We start from the raw sequence: 23,894 nt of genomic DNA on the forward strand, positions 1-23,894 counted from the left end.
ATAGGAGCACAAATAGCACGGTACCTCCATAACAGCTGTTCCACTATTCCAATTTACAGTACATCTGCCCTCTTTGTAAATGTATTTAAGCCTATTTAATCTTCTCTAATATTAATTAGTGCAAACCTAGTCTAAGAAACTGAACTGTCTGATAGCAAATGGAAATGTATGTTATCATGCAAGTTTGCACTCTCTTTGGATCAAGACAAAATAAATATCAAGAAATTTAATAATTTACTGATCCACATTCATTATTGCTTAATGCTGAAGGCTGTTTTAACATAGATAGAACATTGATAAAAAGCGTTATTAATATTCCCTATTTCGAATTACAAAATTAAATATAAAAATGTAGCTCAAGGCCTTTAGAGGGGATACATTTAAATGAATTGCATAATAATAACATTTTGTACCTAAATATAAATTTCAATTAAAGCTTTTCTAAAACTTATAGACTATGTTTGGTGTGCAGGAAGAAAAGGTTTTTAGTTTTTACCTGTACTTATTTTATACAACTTCCTGATATTACCTGCAGTTATGAACACTTCGTGTTTTTTGAAAGTCTAAGCATGCTGATGAAGAAATGGGCCATATTGACCTGTGTGGTGCTTCCTTCTGTGAACTGAATTACAAAACAAATTCTGCCAAAACAGAGACTAAGAACTAAGAACATACTGGTGGGTTACAGACCGCCTCTTTGAGGCGGGCTGCACCCGCCCCTTTCCCCGCCGGATCGGGGCCTGAGCTGCTAGAACGGCAGCCGCTGAGGCCCCGATCTGCCACTTTTCAGGCTGCGGGGAAGCAGCAAAACGCCGCTTCCCCGCAGCCTGAAAAGGGGTGTCCTTGGGGCTTCAAGCCCCAAGGACACCCCATGGTGGCGGGGAGGGGGAGAAAGGGGCCGCCTGGCCCCTTTCTCCCTGGCTTCGCTGGGCGCAGCCATCTGAAGGCTGCGCCCAGCGAAGCAAAGCGGCGCCGTGGACCAGGAAGGAGCTCCGAAACGGAGCCCCTTCCTGGTCTGCGGAAAGGGCACCCTAGGCGCCCTGCTGCAGATTGAGGACGTCACGTCCGCGTCACCCCATCTTGAGGCGGCGCGGCCGTGACATCCTCATGGCGGCAGCCGTATGGAAGGGCCGCCGCCGTTTAGTGCGTGACGAGCACGCACTAGGGTTAGGGCGGTGCGGAAGCACCACCCTTTTGTAACCCTAGTGCGTGCTCATCACGCACTAAAGTGCCGGTTTGTAACCGGCCACTGTTGTTTTTTTCACTTGAGCAGTAGAAACACACATACACAGAGACACACATTTCATGTCAGTGTTTGTGAAGCTCTTCTGAGTTTTCAAGTGGCTTACTCTGTGGCATTGTTTGTGGTTGAGATGAGGGACTTTTGGTTGAGAAACACAAACCTAAAGTCCCTCTGCATATCTCGATCTATTTGTTCTGTTCAGTTCTCAGGATTTTGACCAGAACATGAAAACCTAACCTAACCTGTATGTATAAGACTTAAAAGAAGAAGAAAAAGTAAAATTTGTATTTTTAAAAGGATTTGGACCCACCATGGCATTCCATAACCTCCAGTTAATTCACAGAATTATGGGAAAAGTGTAACACCTGTTTATATTCAGGTGTTAATAAACATATTTCTCCTCATATTCTTAATAAAATTTATCCATGTCACCAAAGACTTTCTTTCAAAATAAGAATACATCTTCATAGAACTTGTGTTGTTCGTGCAGATATTAATCTAGAATATCTAGAAATATATATCTTGCCACATTTCTTTAATATAGTCTAGAACAGGTATTGATGTATTCAAAATAAGAAAGCACCAGTGCTGTTCCTCACATCTCTGAATCAACCCAGAATAGAATGCTCATTTCATTGTGTACAAAAAATCCTCCAAAAATAAAAATCCATGATTTTGCTTGAACATCTCTGGAAACTAATAAAAGATACAAAACAGACATAATAATACACCATTCCTCATCACAAGTCCGCATCACCTCCACAGCTACCATCATACAAAGATTCTTATTCACTGACAACCTATACATGCCTTATCAAGAATTAACACCCAATGAGTTCACTGGGACTTACCCCAACTATGTGTGTGTATGTTTGCAGCCTAACCTTTTGACAACTTTGGTCCAAACAGTCATACTGGATGATATGTGAAATCCATTGGTTCAAAGTTAGAACCAAAATCTGCTAAGGATAATGATATGATGTTTAAAAATATGATCAAGTGCTCTGCCAAAGTACTCTGACATATGCAGTCCTGTGAAAAGGACTACATATGTAAGATCAGTATAGACTACAATAGGTAGGATAGAAATAGCATATTCTACACAGATGAAATCATGAAGGACAATGAAATGAAAATATGAAGGACAATATGGAACTGATTTCGGTTGATTTGTCACTCATCATGTTCCTTGAGCTGGTAATGCAGTAAGAGGTCATTTGATTTTCTGCTCTCTTCCATTTCAAATATAGCACTTCTTAACATCAAACAGTAGAATCTCAACCTATGTTAGGCTCCTGACCCTACTGCTTTTACTTTAGCATTAATCTTGTACCCTTCTGTCCTAGTTTAGGGAAAGACTGACTTCTTGATAGTGTAAGAGAGAGGTTAGATTGCTTTATTCAATCACACTGTTTCCAACTTCTGTCCTTTCTCTTAAATTCTGGATGTCATATGAGACTGAACTTGTATTTTTCAAACATTTTTCCTAGTGTTCAGTTCTCCATCTATCCTTGTAATATTTAGGATCCTTTGTTTATCTACATATTGTGGCATTATCACATGTGTTTCTTCATTCCTACTAATATCCAGCCAGTGACCTAAGAAGAGAATAGGAAACATTCAAAATGATGACCAGAGCTTATTTGGACTACCACATCCAGAATTCCTGAGCCATCATACTACACAATACATACAGTTAAATCTTCCTTAAAAATTACATGAGATATGGGTAGAATTTGTTTTCATGGCAGCTTATGACACTTGAGACTCAGATGACATCCTAAATATACTGGGCTAGTTTCAGATGGAACTTCCATGAACAGAAGTGATTATTTTATTTGTGGAGGAACAAAGATCCCCGCTGGGTTTTCTCACATTGCTTTCCTCCTCTCAGATGCACCCATATGTTTTAAAGGACTCCTGTTTCTCTGGAACAGGATGGGAGACGAGGTACTTTGGCTTCATGGGCAATACGAACAAGCAATTGTAGAAAATCACTGCCCTCTCCTTTCCCCCAGTGCTAGCAACACTGTACTGACTCTAAGGCTGGATACAGCCTACTGTTCTCTGAAACTGTCAGATACAATATGCAACTCTGATCTTTCCTATAATGTATAAATATATACATAGATATATTTCTCCACTATTTGCATAAGCATCCCTTTAAGGGTCTGGTTCCTCTGTTTGATGAGAAGTTGACAGTGAGACATTCAGATGTCTTACTATAACTCTGGACTGAACCATATTAATTAAATATTATTACTAACGTATTTTAAGAACACAGGATATTGTATAACATCACAGAACAAGGGAAGGAAACATGATTTACATAAACCATTTGGTTGCATCACAGGGAGAATTGCTTGATGGAACACCGGATTACATGTCAGGTCTTGATGACATGACAGACTCCGACTCCTGCCTGTCCCGAAAGAAGATCAAGAAGACAGAAAGTGGCATGTACGCATGTGACTTATGTGACAAGACATTCCAGAAAAGCAGTTCCCTTCTGCGACACAAATATGAGCACACAGGTACGAATGACAAGTAGAGACAAGTTTTGTTGCATGTGATACATTTCATAATATTTAATGAGTACACTTCTGCAACATAAGATGTAGCATCTGCTAAGACATTCAACAAGGCAGAAATAATGTGCATTGCTTAGCTCAATACGATTCTCCCCTCACTGGTTAAATATGTTTGCACTTTTTCTTGATGTTCCCATGTATGAAGAGGTCATAGCTGACCAAAATAAAATAAAAATTGTGAATAACTAAAAAAAAAACCAGTTCATAATCTAGGCCTCCAGAATTAAATTCTAGTAAAATAAAGTGAGATTTTAAAAACTGTATATCTTTGTCAAAGGTAAAATTGAGGGGACTAAAAAGGGTAGCCAGTGATCTTGTTTCTCGGTTAGAATCAGTTTAGCATACCAGTTCCCAATAATAGCTCAGCCACCCACATATTTTTCAATAAGTCTGCTCTCAAGTGTCTGTGTGAAGAGAATTACCCCCAGCAACCCAGTTCTCTGGTACAGCTGATTAGGCCACTTCCGCACTGCAGAAATAATCCGGTTTGATCCCATTTTAACTGCCATGGCTCCATGCTATGGAATTCTGGGCAAAGCTCTGATGTCACAACAAACTACAATGCCCAGAATTCCATAGCATGGAGCCATGGCAGCTAAAGCAGGGTCAAACTGGTTTATTTCTGCAGTGCAGATGCAGTCTCCATCACCTTGTCAAATTGAAGTGAGTTTGTGTAGTTTTTTGAGCATGTGCAGTGAGCTGGAAGAGTGTCCCAGGGTTTTAGGTCTGGAAACACCTAAATTTTATCAATTCACTTAACATTCTTAGCAGTCTGGCCTGTGTCACTTGGATAATGCTGCCAAAACTGGTCTCTTAACTCACAATATGGATGCCGTAAGAAGACTTTCCTAAGATGGCTTCTACCAGACTGCATGGAGATGCTGCCACAGTCAGTTTTGAATGCCATCTACATGATTACTCTGTTTTGAGAAGCAGGTTTAAAGTCTTTTTATGAAGCAAGCTTACCTTCTCTGTGTGAAAACTCGGGGCATTTCTAATGCCTGAGATAAAAACCTGGAGGTTTTTATGGAATGCCAACCTAAAAATAAAAACTGTGTATTTATCAAGAATTGATAGTATTTAATATCTTAAATATAAAAATAAAGTATTACATATTCCTGGCTTCAGAATTATACTCCCTGACTCAGGACCTTTCAGATATGTTTAACTTACTACCCTCTAATAATTTCACCTCGTATGCCCATTTACTATGCAGGCTATGGATGATGGGAGTTGTAGTCTAGTGCCTCTGGAGTGTGCCAACTTTAGAAAGGCTGAACTGTGAATATAACTAAGAATTTAGAGTTAAATTCTTGTTAAAATCCATGTTCAAAATGGAGTGTGGCTAGGTGGGTGGATGCATTTGTGTGTGTGCATTGGTAACAACCAAGATTGTAAACACTAGAGTGAACATTTAGGTATGTCATGACGGACAAAAATTTAAAGCAAGTTATCTGCACTTTAAGGATTTAATCAATGATCAGTAGAAAAATAATGCAAAGATGCATGAGAACCTTTTAGCAAAACCAGATCTTTTCTAACTCTACTTCCTTTTCTGTATATATCATTTAATGCAATGCTATCCCTTCGCTCTTTTGGGATTCTTTTCCATCTCATATAGTACATATTTACACTTTACACACACACACAGATACAGTGAAACAGCAGTTGAGTTCTTAATAATAATAATACTGATTCTGTTTGAATTAATAAAGAAATTGGGAAGCAGAACTATCATTCGATTATGTATGTAAGAAGTGAAGTTTTATAGCTCATCTTGGTTGGAATCTTGTTGGTTACTCTCAATTAGAGCAGACTCATTGAATTCATTCTTGAATGATAACTCAATACATAGATAAATGCCAAAGATTCAATTGAGTAGCAACAGGATTTAGACGTATATTATATAGTATTTATCTATCTGTCTACCTACCTATGCAGTTTTCAGAATAATTCAAAAATTCCTCTAAATGAGTCTTTGCTTTTTTTTACTGGAAACATTCTTGACTGAAAGAAAGTCTGGTACATAAACAGACATGACTCTTACAAAATCAACTCTGCCCTTTCCCACATTGGTTACTAAAATAAAATGAACTTAGTCTGGGATCATAGTCTAATAAGCATTATTCTTGTGAAATCTTTATCCATGTCACTGGTGTTTAGGAGGCAGTAGCTTTCAGTTATGACTATATCTACACCTTTACCTCAGCACATGGCTCAACAGCCTCTCAAATCTCATCTTAAAAATAATTCTTCATTGTATTTTGCCTATTAATGTATGGGTTACTGTCTTCTGAACAGCTAGCCAAGTATCAATTACATCATTGCTGGGTACTTGGAAAGTATGATACACTAAGCAGTCAGTTCTCATGCACACTCCAGCAGTGGCAAAGGTGCATGACAAGTGGCTGATTGGCAGTTAATCACTACTCATGTCACAAGCACCAGACAAGCATCTCATTTGTCATAGTGTCTGGTCACCTCTGCTCTGAACTGACAATGCCTTTACATCCAGTAGTGGGGGAAATGAGCCAAAAATGTGTTTTCAAGGCAGTTATCTTTACTTTAGGTTCACCAGTCTTAGGACAGTAGATTTCCATAGCAGAGTTGGAAACAATGAATGATTGAAATCCAGCTTTAAAAACCTATGTGCATGCAGCGGGAGCCTGTTTGGCCAAGGCTTCTTGTCATGCTTACACAGATATTTAAGGATATACACCTGTTGGTCATACAATGCATATTTGCTGTGGGAGATGCCACTGTTGAGAATACAGATGAACTACATGATTACCAGACTAAGGATAGGTCCACATGGGGGAAAAAAGAAATGTTCCTACTCGGTTCCCGCATTGACCAGTTGATACATGTGGCCAAAAAGGACAAAACATGGGTCCAGACCATGGGCTAGGGTGATTCTCCAGAGTGAAGAGTCTCTATCTGCTCTGATTCGGAAACTCAAGAGAATATGCTGAACATGCGGACTGTGCGACAGTGCAGAGTTAGGGGGAGGAGTATCAGCGGATGGGTTGAAGAGGTCAGGAGGTGCCCTGGATCAGACGAGCTGCTGGCTTCTTCCCACCCAGTCATTCCAGCTCCTGCCACAGCACTATCAGTGTATGAACAGTGCTGCCAGTATCGGCCCACTTTGGGTGGCGATTTTGTGCTCCCCCAGATCTGGAAAACCAGGTTTCCCCACAAGTGTGGACACGGACTGCTGTAGCTTGGGGGTTGAGGGTGGAGAGCAAAGTGGTGCACCTGGGCAGCATGTGCTGCTCTTAGACTTGGCTGTTTTAAAGCCCTTGCTCACCCCAAACTCCCCAAAGCACCATTTATTTAGCCAGGAAGTAAGTTGGGATCTCTTGTACTGTTCAAAAATGTAAAAATAGCCAATTTTTTTTGAAACCAGAAATGGACTACCTTCCACTTTCAGTTTTGTTGTTCACTATGAAGAGGCCCCTGAAGAGTCCCAGAGACAGAAAAATGGCCCTTGGAGCCACCATAGTTTCCCATCCTCTGATCTACCTCGCTGCTATAGTTAACACTTAACTTTTCATAATGTCTGTAATAATCTAATTTAAAGTCCTAGATAAGAGCAAGCAAAAATAAGAAGAGAGATTTAAAATGTATTGTATTAAAATAATCTTGGTCACTAGTAATTGATTTCAGTTATTAAAATCTTATTGCATCTGTTTACTTCTTTTTAAAAACAAAAAAAAAAACCAAACACCAGTACCTTTCTGTGAGTTGGTAGAGCCTCAGTCTGAGAGACAGAAGGTGTTCTACAGATACTAGCCCATCACTACATGTATGCTTTGTTCCTTAGCCTCTTTCAGCTAGATCTGATGCAGAAAATAAAAAAGGATGTTTAAATCCTCTTGGGACTAGGGAAGAAAATTAAAGCAGTATTTTTGGACCATATTGTTTGGTTCATTGGCGTATATATTCCTTACGTTGCATTAATCAGATGCAATTGTTTGTTTGTTTGTTTTGAGAGGGAAAACTCTGCAGGCTTTGCATCTCTGCACCTTTTCTCTCCTGAATGATTTTATTACAGCCATCTGCAAATATTACGGTTTACTACACTACTACCGTAAACCTCTTATGTTAGAGCTGGCCTTCATATATACTAGAATCTGGGCATATGGCTGAATCCCGTAAAGTTGGTCGGCCATAAGGTCCACAGATGTAGGCTGAAAATTTAAAGGCAGAAAATTTGACAAGCCAAAATGCATGCAATCACCTTGATTTGCAAAAACAGAATCAGCAAAGAAATAATTAATATAATCTCTGATTTGGAACTATAGCAACGCAGGCTTACTGTGCAAGCCAAAAAACAAAACATATAATCCTGTTTTATATCTGTCCTTTTTATGAGATTTTAACTCTTGGCTTTATGAGAAACAGTTGAAAGATTCACCATGAAAAGTGAAATGACAAAACCATGGAAACTGGAGTTAAGAGATTTTGATTTGGGTTTCCTTCATCACTGCCCCAGATTTTCTTTGTGAACTTTAGCAAATACTAGTCCTATGCAATTTTTCAGCCTGTCCACAGAAAGGCTAAAAGTGGGGAGATGACATTGACATGCATGCAAGGCTTGCCCTAATGACCAAGCCCACTCCTTCTCAGTCCTTGGCCTTCCTTGTATTGAGAGTGATACCTGAAGGATGTGTCTGCTTTATCATGGTTTCTGATTATATAAAGGCTTCTATTTATATTCAAGCATCTCCTCCTCTGAATAGGGATTCAGGCATTCTGTTGCAGGAAATAACAGGAACTACTTTTACCCTAATTCCAGTGTAAAGGTAACAAATGACAATTGCCCATGCAGTCATGTTCCTGTAGAGAGTTTTTGCCCTTAGACAACTGCAAGAGAAATGTAGAGAGCAGAACAAAGGACTCTATGGCGGGTTACAGACCGCCAAATAGTACGTATACAATACGTACTAGGGTTAGGAAGGGGTGGTGCTTCCGCACCCCCCTAACCCTAATACGTATTGAATACGTACAAGATGGCAGCGCCCTGTTCATACGGGCGCTGCCATCTTGACGTATCGGACGCTGAGCGTCCATACGCATCGCGTCCTTTGTGACGTAGCGAGTGCGCCCCTGGCGCCTCGCTACGTCACAAAGGCGACTCAAAAAGAAGCTCCATTTTGGAGCTTCTTTTTGGGTCTGCACGGGAGCCGCGCCGTGTGGAGGCTCCGGCTCCCCCGCGGACCAACTGGCAGTGGCGGCAGACCGCCGCAAAGCGGCGATCTGTAACCCGCCTTCGTAACATTTGTCGACCTCACCAAAGCCTTCGACACTGTGAGTAGAAAAGGTCTGTGGCAGATCCTGGAACGACTAGGATGCCCCCCCCCCGCAAACTCCTCAGAATGATCATCCTGCTACACGAAGGCCAGCAAGGCCAAGTCAGATATGGCGACGCTCTGTCAGAGCCCTTTCTAATAACTAATGGTGTGAAACAAGGTTGTGTTCTCGCTCCAACTCTATTTACAATCTTCTTCAGCATGATGCTCCAAAGGGCTACGGCAGATCTCAAAGAAGAAGATGGCATTTAGATATGCTACCGTACTGACGGTAGCCTGTTTAACTTAAGCCGCCTGAGGGCCCACACTAAGACTATAAACTATCTAGTCCATGAGCTGCTTTTTGCTGACAATGCTGCCCTCGTTGCCCATACGGAAGCAGCTCTGCAGCGCCTAACATCTTGTTTTGCAACAGCTGCAGAGCTCTTTGGACTGGAAGTCAGTCTGAAGAAAACGGAAGTTCTCTACCAGCCGGCACCCCAGGAAGAACACTACCATCCCCACATCACTGTAGGCACATCTGTGCTTAAGTCCATCCAGCAGTTCACCTACCTGGGAAGCATCATCTCCTCAGACGCCAAGATTGATAAAGAGATCGATCACAGTCTGGCAAAGGCATATAGTGCATTCGGAAGGCTTCACAAAAGAGTCTGGAGTAACAAACACTTGAGATGAAGCACAAAAATCAGTGTGTATAGAGCCATTGTACTGTCTATTCTCCTCTATGGGTCTGAAACATGGGTCACCTATCGGCAACACCTACGTCTCCTTGAACGCTTTCATCAGCGCTGTTTACGCACAATTCTAAATATACACTGGACTGACTATGTGACAAATGTTGCTGTTCTTGAGCAAGCAGGGATCACCAGCACTGAGGCCATGCTATTGAGGATGCAGCTGCGCTGGCCAGGACACGTTTCTAGGATGAAGGACCATCGCCTCCCAAAAATAGTATTCTACGGTGAACTCGCCATGGGTCAGCGTAAGAGGGGCGCCCCAAAGAAGAGATACAAGGACTCCCTGAAACAACATCTCAGGCTTGGCCAAACTGATCATCAACAATGGTCCGCCCTGGCCTCGCATCGGGAGGCATGGAGACGCACTATCCACGATGCTGCAGCCTTTTTTCGAGAGCTCACAGCGAACGAGTCTCGAAGAGAAACGTCAACGCAGAAAGAACCACAACCCGGAAACATCACCCAAGGAGACTTTCCGCTGTGCTTTCTGCAACCGGACCTGTTTGTCCCGGATTGGCCTTTTTAGTCACCAACACGCTTGTACAAAGCGCGGGATGAGTCCTTCCTGAATCTTTGTTCACAAAGCAAAGCCAGAGAGAGAGAGACATGTTCCTGTCTGCTTACAAGCAAATCCCACTGAATTGAACAGAACCTATACATAGATAAGTGTGTATAGGATTGCAGCCATGAGCGATTTCATAGTTATCAGGAGAAGCAGGAAGAACAAAGGGTGGTACAGCAATATTAAATGCACTTCAATATATCAAGAATAAGACATGCAAACTAACATGAAACTGCCCTTATATCCCTCTACCTATCCTTCCATACTAACCAGCTAAAGTTTACTTCAAGAAAATGTGAAGGCCACTTGCCTTTTTCTTCTTGTTCCTTGGCCTCTTTTGTAAATGTTAAGTGAATTGCAAATTAAACTGATAAAGTTATGGAAAAAGCCTGAGCGATGGAACGGCTGTCTCGTCTATTAATATATATGAGAAATTTCAATCTGTGTTCGGGGCAAGACTCTCTGAACTGCAATTAACCTTTGCTTTCAGTGTCTGAATCATTATCCTTTCCTCATCTTTTTTTGGGGACAGTTAGTGCTTATCTTTTTAGAGTAGCACAAATAACAGGGGGAACTTTATAAGCCAAAATCAGGATCTCTATAAAGGCAGAGCTCCACTTTTCTTCCTCATCAGCTAGTTTTTCTAGAAAAGTCTTGATAGCCTATAACCAGTTTAGTCATTTTCATTTTTGCAGAACTTAGAAAGTTCTTTATGAAATGTAATAATATGGTTCCCATATCATCACTGCTCAGTTTTGTATCACCAGCATATCATTGTGTCATTATATTTATTCTTCTTAAAACTAACTTTCCAAACTCTCCATTTGTAGACTAGACTGTGCAATGGAGCCAGTACAAGCCTAAACCCAAGAAAATGCTAACAGATATAATTGTTGTAGAAGAAGTTTTCTCCTTTCTTCTCCCCACTGTGTGCCTCTTGTAGACTGCTTCTCTAGGGTTTCTCACCCCTCTTCTGCAGGTTGTAAGGTTGCAGGGAAGCAGAGCCATTGGCTACTAACTGTTAATGAAAAACCCTATTGATCTTAGCCACTTTGGCTCAGCCAATCAGTTCTTCAACCTTTTTTAATTTCTACTTTTTCAATTGCTCTGTTGTTTGCAATTGATTTATTTTACCATAGCTTCTGTGTGGCTCATTAATTGTAATGATGGTTACTCCACTCCATTGGCACAAGTTTTGTTCCTTGCGCTTCGCAAAGATGTAGAAAAATTCCTCCTCCTTCTCCACTACCACCACTACTTTTTTTTAAAGTAAATATTTACCTGCTACAAGATACATACTATAGAGCAGGAAGGCAAAGATTCCCCAAGGCTTTTCCTAAAAACAACAAGCTGTCTATTTAATAGCATGAGGTTATAGGTCTGGCATTAGTGCCTGGCACAGCACCTGGTTGGGCGAATGCTGGAGCTAACATACTTTCTCATCTGTGTAAATCTACAGCGCTATATAAATAAAGAATAATAATAATGGCCCGTTACAGACAGGCGTAATAGTACAGACTGGGTCCGTACTAGGGTTAGAAAGGGGCGTCCCTTCCGGACGCCCCAATCCTAGTACAGATTGAGTCTGTACAAAATGGCAGCACAAGTTCCACATGGGGGCCGCCATTGCTACGTCACCACCGCGCCGCCTCCCAATGAGGCGGCACGGTTGTGACGTACCGGTGCCACGCCAGGGCACATAGAGCACCTTTTCCACGGCACCAGAAGGAGCTCCGAAACGGAGCTCCTTCCGGGATTTGCATCACTGGCACAGCCTTTAGACAGCTGCACCAGCGACACAAGTCAGAAAGGGGCCCCTCCTCCCCGCTGTTGTCAGGTGTCCTTGGGGCATGAAGCCCCAAGGACACCCCTTTCCAGGCCATGGGGAAGTGGCCTTTTGCAGCTTCCCCGCGGCCTGGAAAGCAGCAGATCAGGGCCCCAGAGGCTGCCGTTCTGGCAGCTGAGGCCCCAATCTGGCAGGGAAAGGAGCGCCTACAGGCTGCCCCAAAGGGGCGGTCTGTAACGCGCCAATGATAATCTCTTCTTCCTTCATTCTTTTCCCTCAGATTATGATGATGATGGTTGTGGTCCTTCTTCTTCATCTTCTTCTTTTCCCTATAGCATGCCAGGCGCAATTTAAATCAAAACCAGCACCCAAACAACCCTTTTCCCTTCTTTTTTTCAGATATTTACTACTAAGGCCTGTGTGCAGCAAAACAAATCTCTGCTTGATACTACAATTACCCACCGTTCTCTTATCCCAATAATCCATTTGGTCTCTACTATGTGAAGATCTGGAGGCATTCTCATGCAAAGATGATGCTGGGCAATTTTGGTGTCAACCAAAGCTTTGTTTAGCTGCAGACAGGCCTTAGTAGTAAACATCTGAAAAAAAGAAAGAAAAAGGAACCCCTGTTTACCAAGAGCTGGTAAACTTGCTATGGGGAACACATCAGGTTAGGCTTGGGCTTGGTTAGTAGATGTCTTGTAAGCCCAGCCACATACAGCCATCCTCTTCTTGTCTTCTTTAGCTAAGCAAGCAAATTTAAAGTCAATGCTTCTATACGGATTGTTGTTCTTTTTGTTGTTCTTGTTGTGTGCATTCAAGTCATTTCCAATTTACCGTGACCATCAGATTAACCTATCCTGGGGTTTTCATGGAATGACTTGTTCAGAGAGGGTTTGCCTTTGCCTTCTCCTGAGGCTGAGAGAGTCTGCCTTGCCCAGTGAGTGTCCATGGCTGAGCAGCAATTCCAATGATTATCACAGGCCAAAAAAAAAACCCTGAGGAAAAGGGGAGGAAAAGAAAGTTAATTTGTGTGTTGCTTATTGTTGTGCTGTCTGTCAGGGAAAAAGATTTTAATTCAGAGTCACCTTTGATCAGGGCTGTTGGTTTTGACCAAGAATCCCAGGCAATCAGCTGGAGGCTGTCACTGAACAGAGACCAGATGACTCTGCAGTGGGGCCAAACGTAATTGCTTTCTGCTGAGAAGTGCTTGGAGTTAAATCAGTCTTGCAAGTAAGTCTATAAAAGTTACTGGGCTATAAAAATATTTTTATTAGCTCTTCTGTCCACAGATACCTGTGTTGGTAATGCGTAACACACCAATGGTCTAATTTTTTTTCTTTAAAAAAAACCCTTTAACTTTCTGCCTACAAGATCTTTGCTGCCCGATCATGTAAAGTGACTCCTGTTTGCCACTGGCAACTAGAAAAATTCCTATTTACAGGAAAGTCCTAGTCTTGTATGAGCCAGTGGGACACAGTGGATGACATAAAGCTGGTGTAAGGAAAGAGCTGAGATGAGAAAGCCATGTACACTACTGCGAAATCCTTGCAGTAAAGTTGCCATAAAAATATACTTGAGCAATAATAGTTAGGCAGACATTCATTTGGGAGAAAGACATTGGGAAAGTATATAGCATGCATCATGCTTACTTCTGCTGCTTCCAGGCAGTTATTATCTGGAGAGATATAAGGAAGTGGGGAAACAGGAGAAAAGCTTGTAGCTGATCAGTAGGATGTGGCACCCCCGTTGTCTGAGATAGACAGTCTGATGGTCACAAGAGATTCCTGTCTATGGATTTCCAAGCACATAGTAGGTTTTAATTTTTAGTTTTTCCTAACAAACTCCTCTTGTACACATCCACACATGCACACATACACATGTATGCTCACACCATGCTTTAATTAAGTAAAAATATGTGCAGCTTCTTTCCCAGAACAAATTAGTTTTTGTTGTTGTTTTCCAGACACGCCTAGGACTCCACAGTTCTTTTCACCTTGCATAATGACATGCTCTGTTCTATTATGTAAGCAGACTGATGAGGGCCATCATGGCCCTTCTTTTATTTCCAGCTGTATGTTTTATGAGGAATACTCTCTCTTTCCAAAATAATAATAATAATAATAATTTTTGTAGTTTTCATGCTGATGGTACTACATTTATTTCTAAACTGACTCAGTAAACTAAATATTGTATTTGAGTTCTACTGGCAATTTAGCTCTTTTCTGTCACTACTCTGAATTCCTGTCTCGCGATTTCTTATTTAGGGCTTGATTAATTTTTGAAAAATTACATGCTGTTTATAGATAATTTTCTGTCACTTGACTCAAAAACATGGATTACTTTTTATACTTAAATAATATTCAGTTTCTTGGAGTAAATTCAAAGCTCATGAAATTTGCACTAGAAATGCAAGCCTTTCTTCTTTGTAACAACAGAGCAAGTGTGGTATTTGCAATTATGCCAAATTGCATTTATAACGCACCTTTGACCGCCTCACTACACTCTGCCCATTAATCCATCTCCACCGGGACTACTTCTAACATCCAAACCCCTAAGTAGCTTCAATCAGCTGCCTTTAGAAAATCAAACTGCTGCCAGATGATTCCTTATGTACCTTCCAAGTTGGGAATTTCTCCACCCTCACCCCCAAAAACTACTTACCATTTATCATTGAACTAAGGAAATATACATCTTTCAAAAACACATTCTGTATACCCATATCTAAGCTCAAGAAGTCTGTACCTTTGGGCTTTTATGTATATTTTGCATGTGGCAATGAAATTTTAGACCTCTGGGGGATTGTTTTTTAAAATGATTAGATATAATTATTTCTCACTGCAAATCCTAAGAGACCCAAGGATATGGGATAAAAGCACAGTGCAAACACATACACACACAAATATTTGCATAACCTATCTTTAAACATATAATAATTTCTAATTTTATTTATATATCACCCCCATTGGTGCTTATCATGAAAGAATGGAACAAGCAATAATACAGTAACATTTAGTTCATAAAATAATGTGTTTTAACAGGGGAAAGAAGAAGGGAATAGAAAGCTTTTGTTAATAGGAGACATAAGTGTCTCCCTTGACAAAACTGCCTAGGTAATTTACAGTTTTGCTGTGTTACAAAATGTGTGATGCTGCCATATACTCATGGTGAAAAACTACTTATACATTTTGAATTATAATTTCAGTTGTCTTGGATGACAGATTTTAAAATTCTCATGTTAATGTCATCCAGATAATTTCAAAGGCATCTCCCTCCACAGAATGAATTGTCTAACCATCTGAGAAGATGACGACTGGATTTTATTTAGTGGTCAAAAGAAGTGGGAGATGAAAGTGCAGTATGGATCCATAAGGCTGGGATAAATTTAAAAGCTAAACAACAAGACAGTTTTAAGCTGTTCTTTGTTTTTGTACTTCAGGGTTCCTGCTGGATTGAAATATAAATATAAAAACAAACCGTAAATACCTCCTCTTTCTGACCATTTCAAGAAAAAAAAAGTGTAAAGACATCCAAAAGTGAAAGGTTTGAGAACCATCCCTCCACAGAAAATTGAGTTGATCTAGAAAGGATCCTTTAGTTAAAAAATAAAGCACAATATTGGTGTATATAGCGTTCCATCTAAGTATTTCACCAATAGACGGGGGTGCTATTAGGGAATGCGAGAATGTGAGATGCACCAGGTGACACCCTAAGTGGGAAGGTAACACCACCGCTCTCAAAACATCTGCCTTTTGACAGAAACAGGCTGTGGTGTTCCCCTTGATCCTTTTAAAACACTGGATCTGAATGGAAGAGATGATGTGAGTGGAGCAAGGCTCACTAGAAGGAGAGAGTCCTCCATTAAAAAAAATATTATTCTTTTTAAATTTTCTTCAACACCACATTACTTAAATTGTAATTTTTAATTGTTTGATGTTTTATTTATACCGTTGGAATCCGCTTTGATTCCTTTGTGAAAAGTGGAATACAAACAATTATTATTATTATTATTATTATTATTACAAATTTTCACATTTTAACACATGAAACTATTTACATGTAAATACAGTTAGGCTGTGTGCATAATATTGTAATTTAAATGTATAATTTTAATTTTGCTAGTTGTTTAATTCACAACTATTGCCATTATGCTTACATTCATTGATATAGAGGAATTACAATTTATGAGTCACATTAGTACAAAAAACATGCCTAAGGATTCTGTATGGTGGGGTATGGGAGGAGGTCAATGAGAGGGGTGACACCATGAGTTGCCATGCCAGCTGACGCCAATCCCAGTGATGCCACTGCCAATAGAGCAAGCTACCAGTGGCTGCATATCTACACAGAAGGTGGACTCTTTCTCCATGTTTCAAGAAGCTATTGAATGTTTCAGAGAAGTACTTTGTAAGCAGCTATGCCTTAGCTTGCATCAGATTGTATATATACAGTGGGCCCTTTCCTTACACGGGGGATCCATTCCTGATCCCCCGCATAAGGGGAATTCCGTGTATGCTCATGTCCCATTGAAAACAATGGGGTGCATGTTCATGGTGTGGTGCACATGCCACGGACATGGGCGCCAAATGTTTTATTGTTGCACAGCTTCAATGTAAGCTTGAAGCCATGTATAGTGCACCTGCGTACGATGCACACTGTAATACATTACTGGCAGCTGGTGGCTCCCATGTCCTCTGCTATGGATTTCAGTCTAGACTTTAAACAAGCTGTCCAAAGTGCTGAACACCATCCCCAAAATAGGTTCGGCACCTTAGATATCTCCTTCAAAGTGTTGTCTAAAAGCACTTTGTGGATGTTCCATTGACCTGGAAACCACCAGCTGCCTCTGAAAGAATGACCTAAGAAACACTTCCCAACTTGGTCTTTCTGTGGCTATTGACCTGGAAGTACTTCATCAAACCATACCTGGCAGCTTTTCATAACAGCAAAGAACTCCCAAAAACATTTTCCCAAAAACATTTGTCCACCTTCTCATGTGTTTTCCTTTTGCATATATCACTGCAGACTTTTCTTCATCTGTGGCTCTTTAGCGCTTGTTTTCTAGCATTTGGTCATTCTACATTTACCACCCCCTGATTTCAAAGCATCAAGGAGGAAGGCTTTCTCACATTTTATTTTCTGTAAAAAGAAAATTTAATGAAACTTTACTTCTCTATTTTTATTTTATCTTAGTGAGTTTACCTAAGGTCAAATAATATGACGGGCAGTGTGTTGATGTTGGTAAACACAATTATTCTTATCATTAACCAAGGGATTTCCCAGCCAGCATGATTGATATATAATACTCAGTTGATACATAATAATGTACAGTGGTACCCCGGGTTACGAATTTAATTCGTTCCGCGGCGCCGTTCGTAACCCGAAAGATTTCGCAACCCGAAAAAGCCATAGCCGCTAGCGCTGGAAGCCGCGATTTCGTGCGAAAAAGCGCCGAAAAGCACAAAAAATTTTTTTCGTAAGCCGAAAAAAAAACGTAACCCGGAACAGTTTTTTCCTATCTAATTTTGTCGTATCCCGGAAATTTCGTAACGCGGTGATTTCGTATCCCGGGGTACCACTGTACTGCTTTCCATTGGTTTAAAGTATATTATAAAATAAGAAAACATTGTAAGCACATAACAGTTTTAAATTACAGGGTTCTGTAGAACTAGGCTTGAAGCAACTTAAACAGGCAAATAGTTGGGGAAAGCCAGAATAAAGCAAGTGTTTAATACATGTCAGAAGTCCACAATTGTTGGTACTTGACATATTGGAGGGCAAGGCTGTGTCACATGAAATGAAGTTTGGAGTTATTTGTTTCATATGAATTCCCTGGTTGTGTGACAGTAGTGATGTACCATTATTAAGACCAAGAGGAACATCCCAAAGCAAGGCATCATAACTCTTCTGTATAATTGTTATACAAATCAAAAACAAAAATGACATCAGCGCGGCAGTCTGTTACTTTGATCAGCTCTTAAGACTAGCTTTCAAACAGTTACCCGTATTACATTGTCAACCAGAGGCCCTCATCAAAACAATTGTGATAAACATTTATTAAAAGTGGATCCTAACTTTAAATCCCAAAATGCCACTCAAGGCATCTAACAATAATAAAGTTCTGATACAGGCAGCAAATGCAGTTGAAATAAAGAAACATTTAAAATACAGTTTAAAATACACACAAAAAGTACTCTTCAGACCCTTTTCAGAACTTGTAGGAGTTTTGTCACCTTCATATGAAGCTAGATCAGAGTGTTTAGTAAAAATGTGATCTATGAAGCTAAATCACAATGCCAAGTTTAGGTTACCAACCTAACATGTTTAATGTAATGGCATATATCATTTTCTCTTATTATATCTTTTGAACAGAATGCTGAGGTTATGTAAGTATAAGTAAAAACAAAATTAAAAATGAAGCAAAGAAATTTAAAAAGTATATGAGCAGAATGGTTTCATCAAAGCCAAAACTCACTACAGATAAAACATCACATTACATCTATAAAGGGTTTCCTTTATAGCCATATTTTTACTACAAACCAATTAAAATTTGCTAGTGTACATTTCAAAACAGAAACCTGTCCAGTTTGAATCTTACCCCATTCCCAAACAAGCTGTAGTCCTACATTTTCAGTACATTCATTCCTATCTTATAAGGATGTTGTAAGTATTTATTAAATAATACTCCATGTGAAAAGTCTGGAGCACCTGAGATTATTGTTCCTTGTTATATTATTGTTATATTAGTGAAGTTCAAGGAGAACAAATATATTACAGGGAGGAAATAGCTTCCACTTGCCTAATGTAGACTTCCATATTTAGACTCCCTCTGGCCCACAAGTATGTCCTCAGGCATGAAACAAGAATGAATGATGGATCATTGCTATGCACATTCATATAATAGCACAGCTGAATTATGTAAATGATAGTGTATTGTTTAACCATTGCTCAGAAACGACCACTTAAGAATCTTGCCATCCATCCAAGTGTGATTTTCAGGGGTATTTAAAAACAAAACTAAGCCAAACAATACATGCCTTACAAACAGGAGTTTACCTTCTGATGACCTCTTTCCTACCATTCCATCTTGGGATATAGAGCCTTTTCTCATGATCATCTCAACTCATGGCATTTTTAGGAAGAAGCCACTGGTTGTGTTGGCTTGCAGGCAAATATTTTGAACTTGTGTTGAGAAAGTCATTTCAGACTGCCAGCACTCACAGTGGATTTAGCCTAGATTTGGGTTTGGCTTGCTGCCGTTACCACATTTGGCATGCCAAATCCAAATCCTGCACATTCCACTTGCATGCCAATGAATGTCATGACTGCCTTTTCCTTGGACTGATACTGCTGGGAGCAGCAGAAGAAGGAGGTGTGTGTCTATTTGTGTTTCTCCCAATAACATGAAAGCTTGTGCAGACATCCGTATGACACTATGTTTTTTGTGGACAAGAATTTCATGTCAGCCAATCCCACCCCTCAGCAGAAAGAGGGAGAGAACTAGGGAAGTAGATGTGAAGGTGTGGGGACACAAAACATGTTATATGTTGTTACGTACCTTCACATTGACTTTGATTTATGATAACCATCTTATGGAGTTTTATTGGGAAGATTGCCATTGCCTTTCTCTTAGGCTGAGAGTATATGACTTGCCTAAAGTCACCCAGAGGGATACCATGGCTGAAGTAGTCTCTCAGAATTATAGTTTAGCACTCAAACTGCTATGTCACACTGGCTCCCCCATGATATATGGTTACATTCCTGTTGGCTGGTGTAAGTACACTAGCATATGAGATGGCAGAGGTGACAGTGCAGTAGCAGTGGGGAAATGATCATAGTTCCGATGATGATGATGATGATGATGATGATGATGATGATACTGTTTATTTATAGCCCGCTTTTCCAAAGGAGATCAAAGCGGGTTACAACAAGGATATAAAACATTATACAATTTGAACAAACAGTATATACACATCATAAAAATACTCTAAAGTTAAAAACACCAAAAAATTACAGAGAATAAAAGCCAAAACAAAACTAGCTAGAAGACAACTTATATGATGGGGAGAGAGCAGATATCACGACACATGGGGGAAAGCCTGTTGGAAGAGATAGGTCTTGAGCTTCTTCCTAAACAGGTCAATGGAGGCAGCAGAGCGGAGCTCTCTGGGAAGGGAGTTCCAAAGCTGCGGGGCCGAGTTGGAAAACGCCCTCTGTGCAGTCAAGGTGTACTTCGACTTAGGAACCCTCAACAATTGCTTCCCGGCCGATCTGAGAGTGTGGGGCGGATTATATGGGGAGAGGCGGTCCTCCAAGTACCCTGGGCCCAAGCTATTTAGGGCTTTATAGGTAATAATCAACACCTTGTATTGCGCCCGGAAGCGAGTAGGCAGCCAATGAAGATCTTGCAAAATAGGTGTTATGTGGCTAGTCCTGGAACATCCAGTGACTAACCCATGATGGGGATGGGGGGGGGAGCGAAACCCATCTCTAGAAACCTGAGGACTAGAAGGGCAGCTTTATCTTCCAATGGAAATGTTTTTCACTGTTTTCCTGTTCTGCTGCTACACCCCACCCCAAAAAGTGAATATAATGGACCTTTATGCCAGTGTTAGTCACCAATGGGATCCCAGAATACTGCAGTATATAGATTGTGGCTCCACACATGAGGGTATATGGACTAAGGCCCATCCAGAGGCATAATGTCCAGTACCTGTACATCAGCTGCAATCAAAATGAACCCACATATATTTCAAAAGATCTCCAACTGATGCTTACTAGCCTAGAGAAAAGGAGAGAAAAAGATGAGAAGTGCAATCCACAAGGGTCCACAACCAATGGGTTCCCTGGAGTATATGGACTAACCCAAGGTAATGAAAGATAGAAGCCATAATTAAAAAGGAAACGGATGTAGGAAGACTGAGATGCAAGTAGTAGGAACAGTTTAGTGAAAGACAGCCATAGCTAGAGGAAGCTGGCTTTGGTTCTTGTTCAGTATTTCATGGCAAGTGCTAGAAACAGTTGCTGTTTAGCTGTTCTAAAGAGCAGAAATGTCTCAAAAATGCATTTTTTAAAAATATGTGTTTGAACATAGCAATATTAGCCTAATATATTCTAACCCCTGTTATAATCACAGAAGTTTTTTTTAATTTCTCTATTTAAAAAGAGCTCCCCCTTTTAAAAATGGTAATTGTGTAATGAATCGTACTTAGAAATTCTTGTCCACAAAAAACATAGTGTGTAAGTATAGCTAATTTGTTAATGCATCGTTTCTTTCCAAAGTTTGTCAGTTCCATCATACTGACCAACCTTTCTTTCTTTCTTTTAATATCAACTCTATTTTAGATGGAAGCTTGGAAGTAAGGATACTATGGGAGGTGTCAAAGGCATTCCAGGGCTATTTGCATCCTCTAATCAACCAGATGTGTTTTGGGGTGGGCGTATTAGTATAAAATTTCAGACCCTGGATTTGAAACTGCTTAAAATAACAAAGGAAATACAGTATTGTGCAGCTGAAGAGAACTTCAGCATTCACTGAATGTCTGACAACTGACAGAAAACTTCTCCAAATTACTTTGTAGGAGCAATTTTGCTCATGTAGCATATTTCAGAAGTTGCTGATAGGGAACTAAATCTTTCACTAAAGTTAATGGAATTTTTTCCTGACTAAGGGCTTCAGCACTGAATTCTTAGAATCATACTTCTTTCTGTCCTCACAATTAGTTCCCATGCATGTGGTCAGTGAGGCAATGATTCTGCTCCTATGTAGAATCATTAGCAGCACATTTCTTAACTTACTCCATGCAATTTCTTTATTCAAATTTGTATTACCTTTGATAACTGAGATCACTTATTTTGAATTGTTCATATGGAGATCTCTGAAGAACTTATGGTTCCATTATCAACACATTTGAGATTGTATACTGATGCTCTCCCGATGTTTTGGACTACAGGTTCCATTTTCATCCTTGTCACCTGTTCGTCATGCTGGCTGGTGCTAATGGAAGTTGTAGTTCAAAAGAGGCAGAGGGTTGGGTTTGGGAAAGACAAAGCTATATTGGCTTATGGGTTAGAAGGCATTTCAAAAATCATCTAGTTAAAATAACTCTCAGAATTTACACCATTGACAGAAGTTCACTAAGATGTTGTGCTTGCCACAATACTTCAGAAATTATCCATAGATAATAGAAGGAATTTTAAAAACAAATAAACCTATGGAAATGGTTCTTCCCCCCCTCCCTTTTCCAGAGAAGACCTAAGCACTCTGTCTTCCCTTACTCCCTCTATATGGAAGTCACCATATCATCCACTCATAGACATCTCCATTTATGTTCTTCCTGACATGGAAGTAGCATTGCTAGTATTTTTGGCACTAAAATAGTCTTCTGATAGTTGTTGTTATACAAAGGAAGCCACTTCATCACAAAACTGAGTGAAAGCACAAAACCATTCACTACTCCAAAATGGTTGTGTGACTTCAGACTAGCTGAATTGTACCACAGTGCATTGGTTTGTATGTTGCCTTCAATTAAGAAGTCTACACGGCATTGAGGGATAGTTTAGAACCTAAAGTTTAGGTGGTATGTCTGTGGCTTTTTAGATTTTTTTTAAAAAATGCTTGTTGTTCAGATGGGCTGTTATTAAGGAGATTAGCACACCGACTTTCATTCTCATGCTAGGTGCAGGATGTAAACTCACTGGGACAGATTGTATCGCACAGCTCCATCCCCGGGCAGTACTCATCCCATACTCGACCAGGGCTTCTCCTGGACTTTTTAAAGAATGGGATGCCCGGGAATGAGCTGTGCGATAAAATCTGTCCCATTGAGTTTACATGCTATGTCTAGCACAGGAATGCAAGCCAGTGTGCTAATCCCCTAAATCGATTCCTTGAGTCTCTCCCATCAAACAAGTTTTTTACTTCCCCTGAAAGGGATGTACATATTTAGCCATAGCTGTTATCCGTTTGTTCTGTTGAAATGGAACCAGTGGCTATGCAGATACAAAGAAAGAACTGTTGTTTCCATTTAGCTGTAAGAATTTGTGATGCCCACAGAAATACTCCAATTATATGAATTGTTCCTAACCTAGCAAACAACACCAACTGTAAAATCTTGATTTATAAAGTATTAGAATTAGTCATAATATTAAATTAAATGTAGGTGCAGCTATCCTATGATTTTGGAATCTTAGGGTTATCTGAGGTTTAAAATTCAGAAAGTCATGAAAGATGATATTGTTGTTGTTTTATAATTTTATTGATATGAGCCCTGGAGAAACCCCTAAAATCACGAGCTACATGATGGAATAGAACTGAGGAAACTGAATCATTAAGTAACCGTAACCTTGTTTATGGTCAGATGTCCTTAATTCAATAAAGGACAAACAAGAGACAGACGATATACATGAGAGGGTCGGTAGAACTTTAAATAAATAGGATATTTATCTAACTTTGTTGCAGGCATCAGCTGCTCCCTGAAACAGACACATTATCTTTTCCTTTGTTACTTTAAAAACATTTTTAAAATCTCCTGAGAATGTAACTCAAAAAGTGCAAGTCATTTTTAAAAAATTGTATATTTAGGGGATTTCCATAACATCCTTCCCTCACTCCCTTTCCCCAACAGTTGCATAATCGTTGCTTAGCTGTTACAGGACATCTA

General features: G+C 40.1%; 1 protein-coding gene across 4 annotated transcripts in view; it reads left to right on the top strand.

Moving 5' to 3' along the window:
- The window catches only part of ZEB2 (zinc finger E-box binding homeobox 2), a 198,468-nt gene that overhangs the window by 171,373 nt on the left and 3,201 nt on the right, over nt 1-23,894 (top strand). For all 4 annotated transcript variants that reach the window (XM_042462778.1, XM_042462770.1, XM_042462783.1 and 1 more), the window contains one exon: nt 3,597-3,777. In XM_042462778.1, coding sequence (XP_042318712.1) covers nt 3,597-3,777 — 181 coding nt within the window. The remainder of the gene's footprint in view (nt 1-3,596; nt 3,778-23,894) is intronic.

This window comes from Sceloporus undulatus, chromosome 1 (assembly GCF_019175285.1).
Source record: "Sceloporus undulatus isolate JIND9_A2432 ecotype Alabama chromosome 1, SceUnd_v1.1, whole genome shotgun sequence".
NCBI classification, from domain to species: Eukaryota; Metazoa; Chordata; class Lepidosauria; order Squamata; family Phrynosomatidae; genus Sceloporus; species Sceloporus undulatus.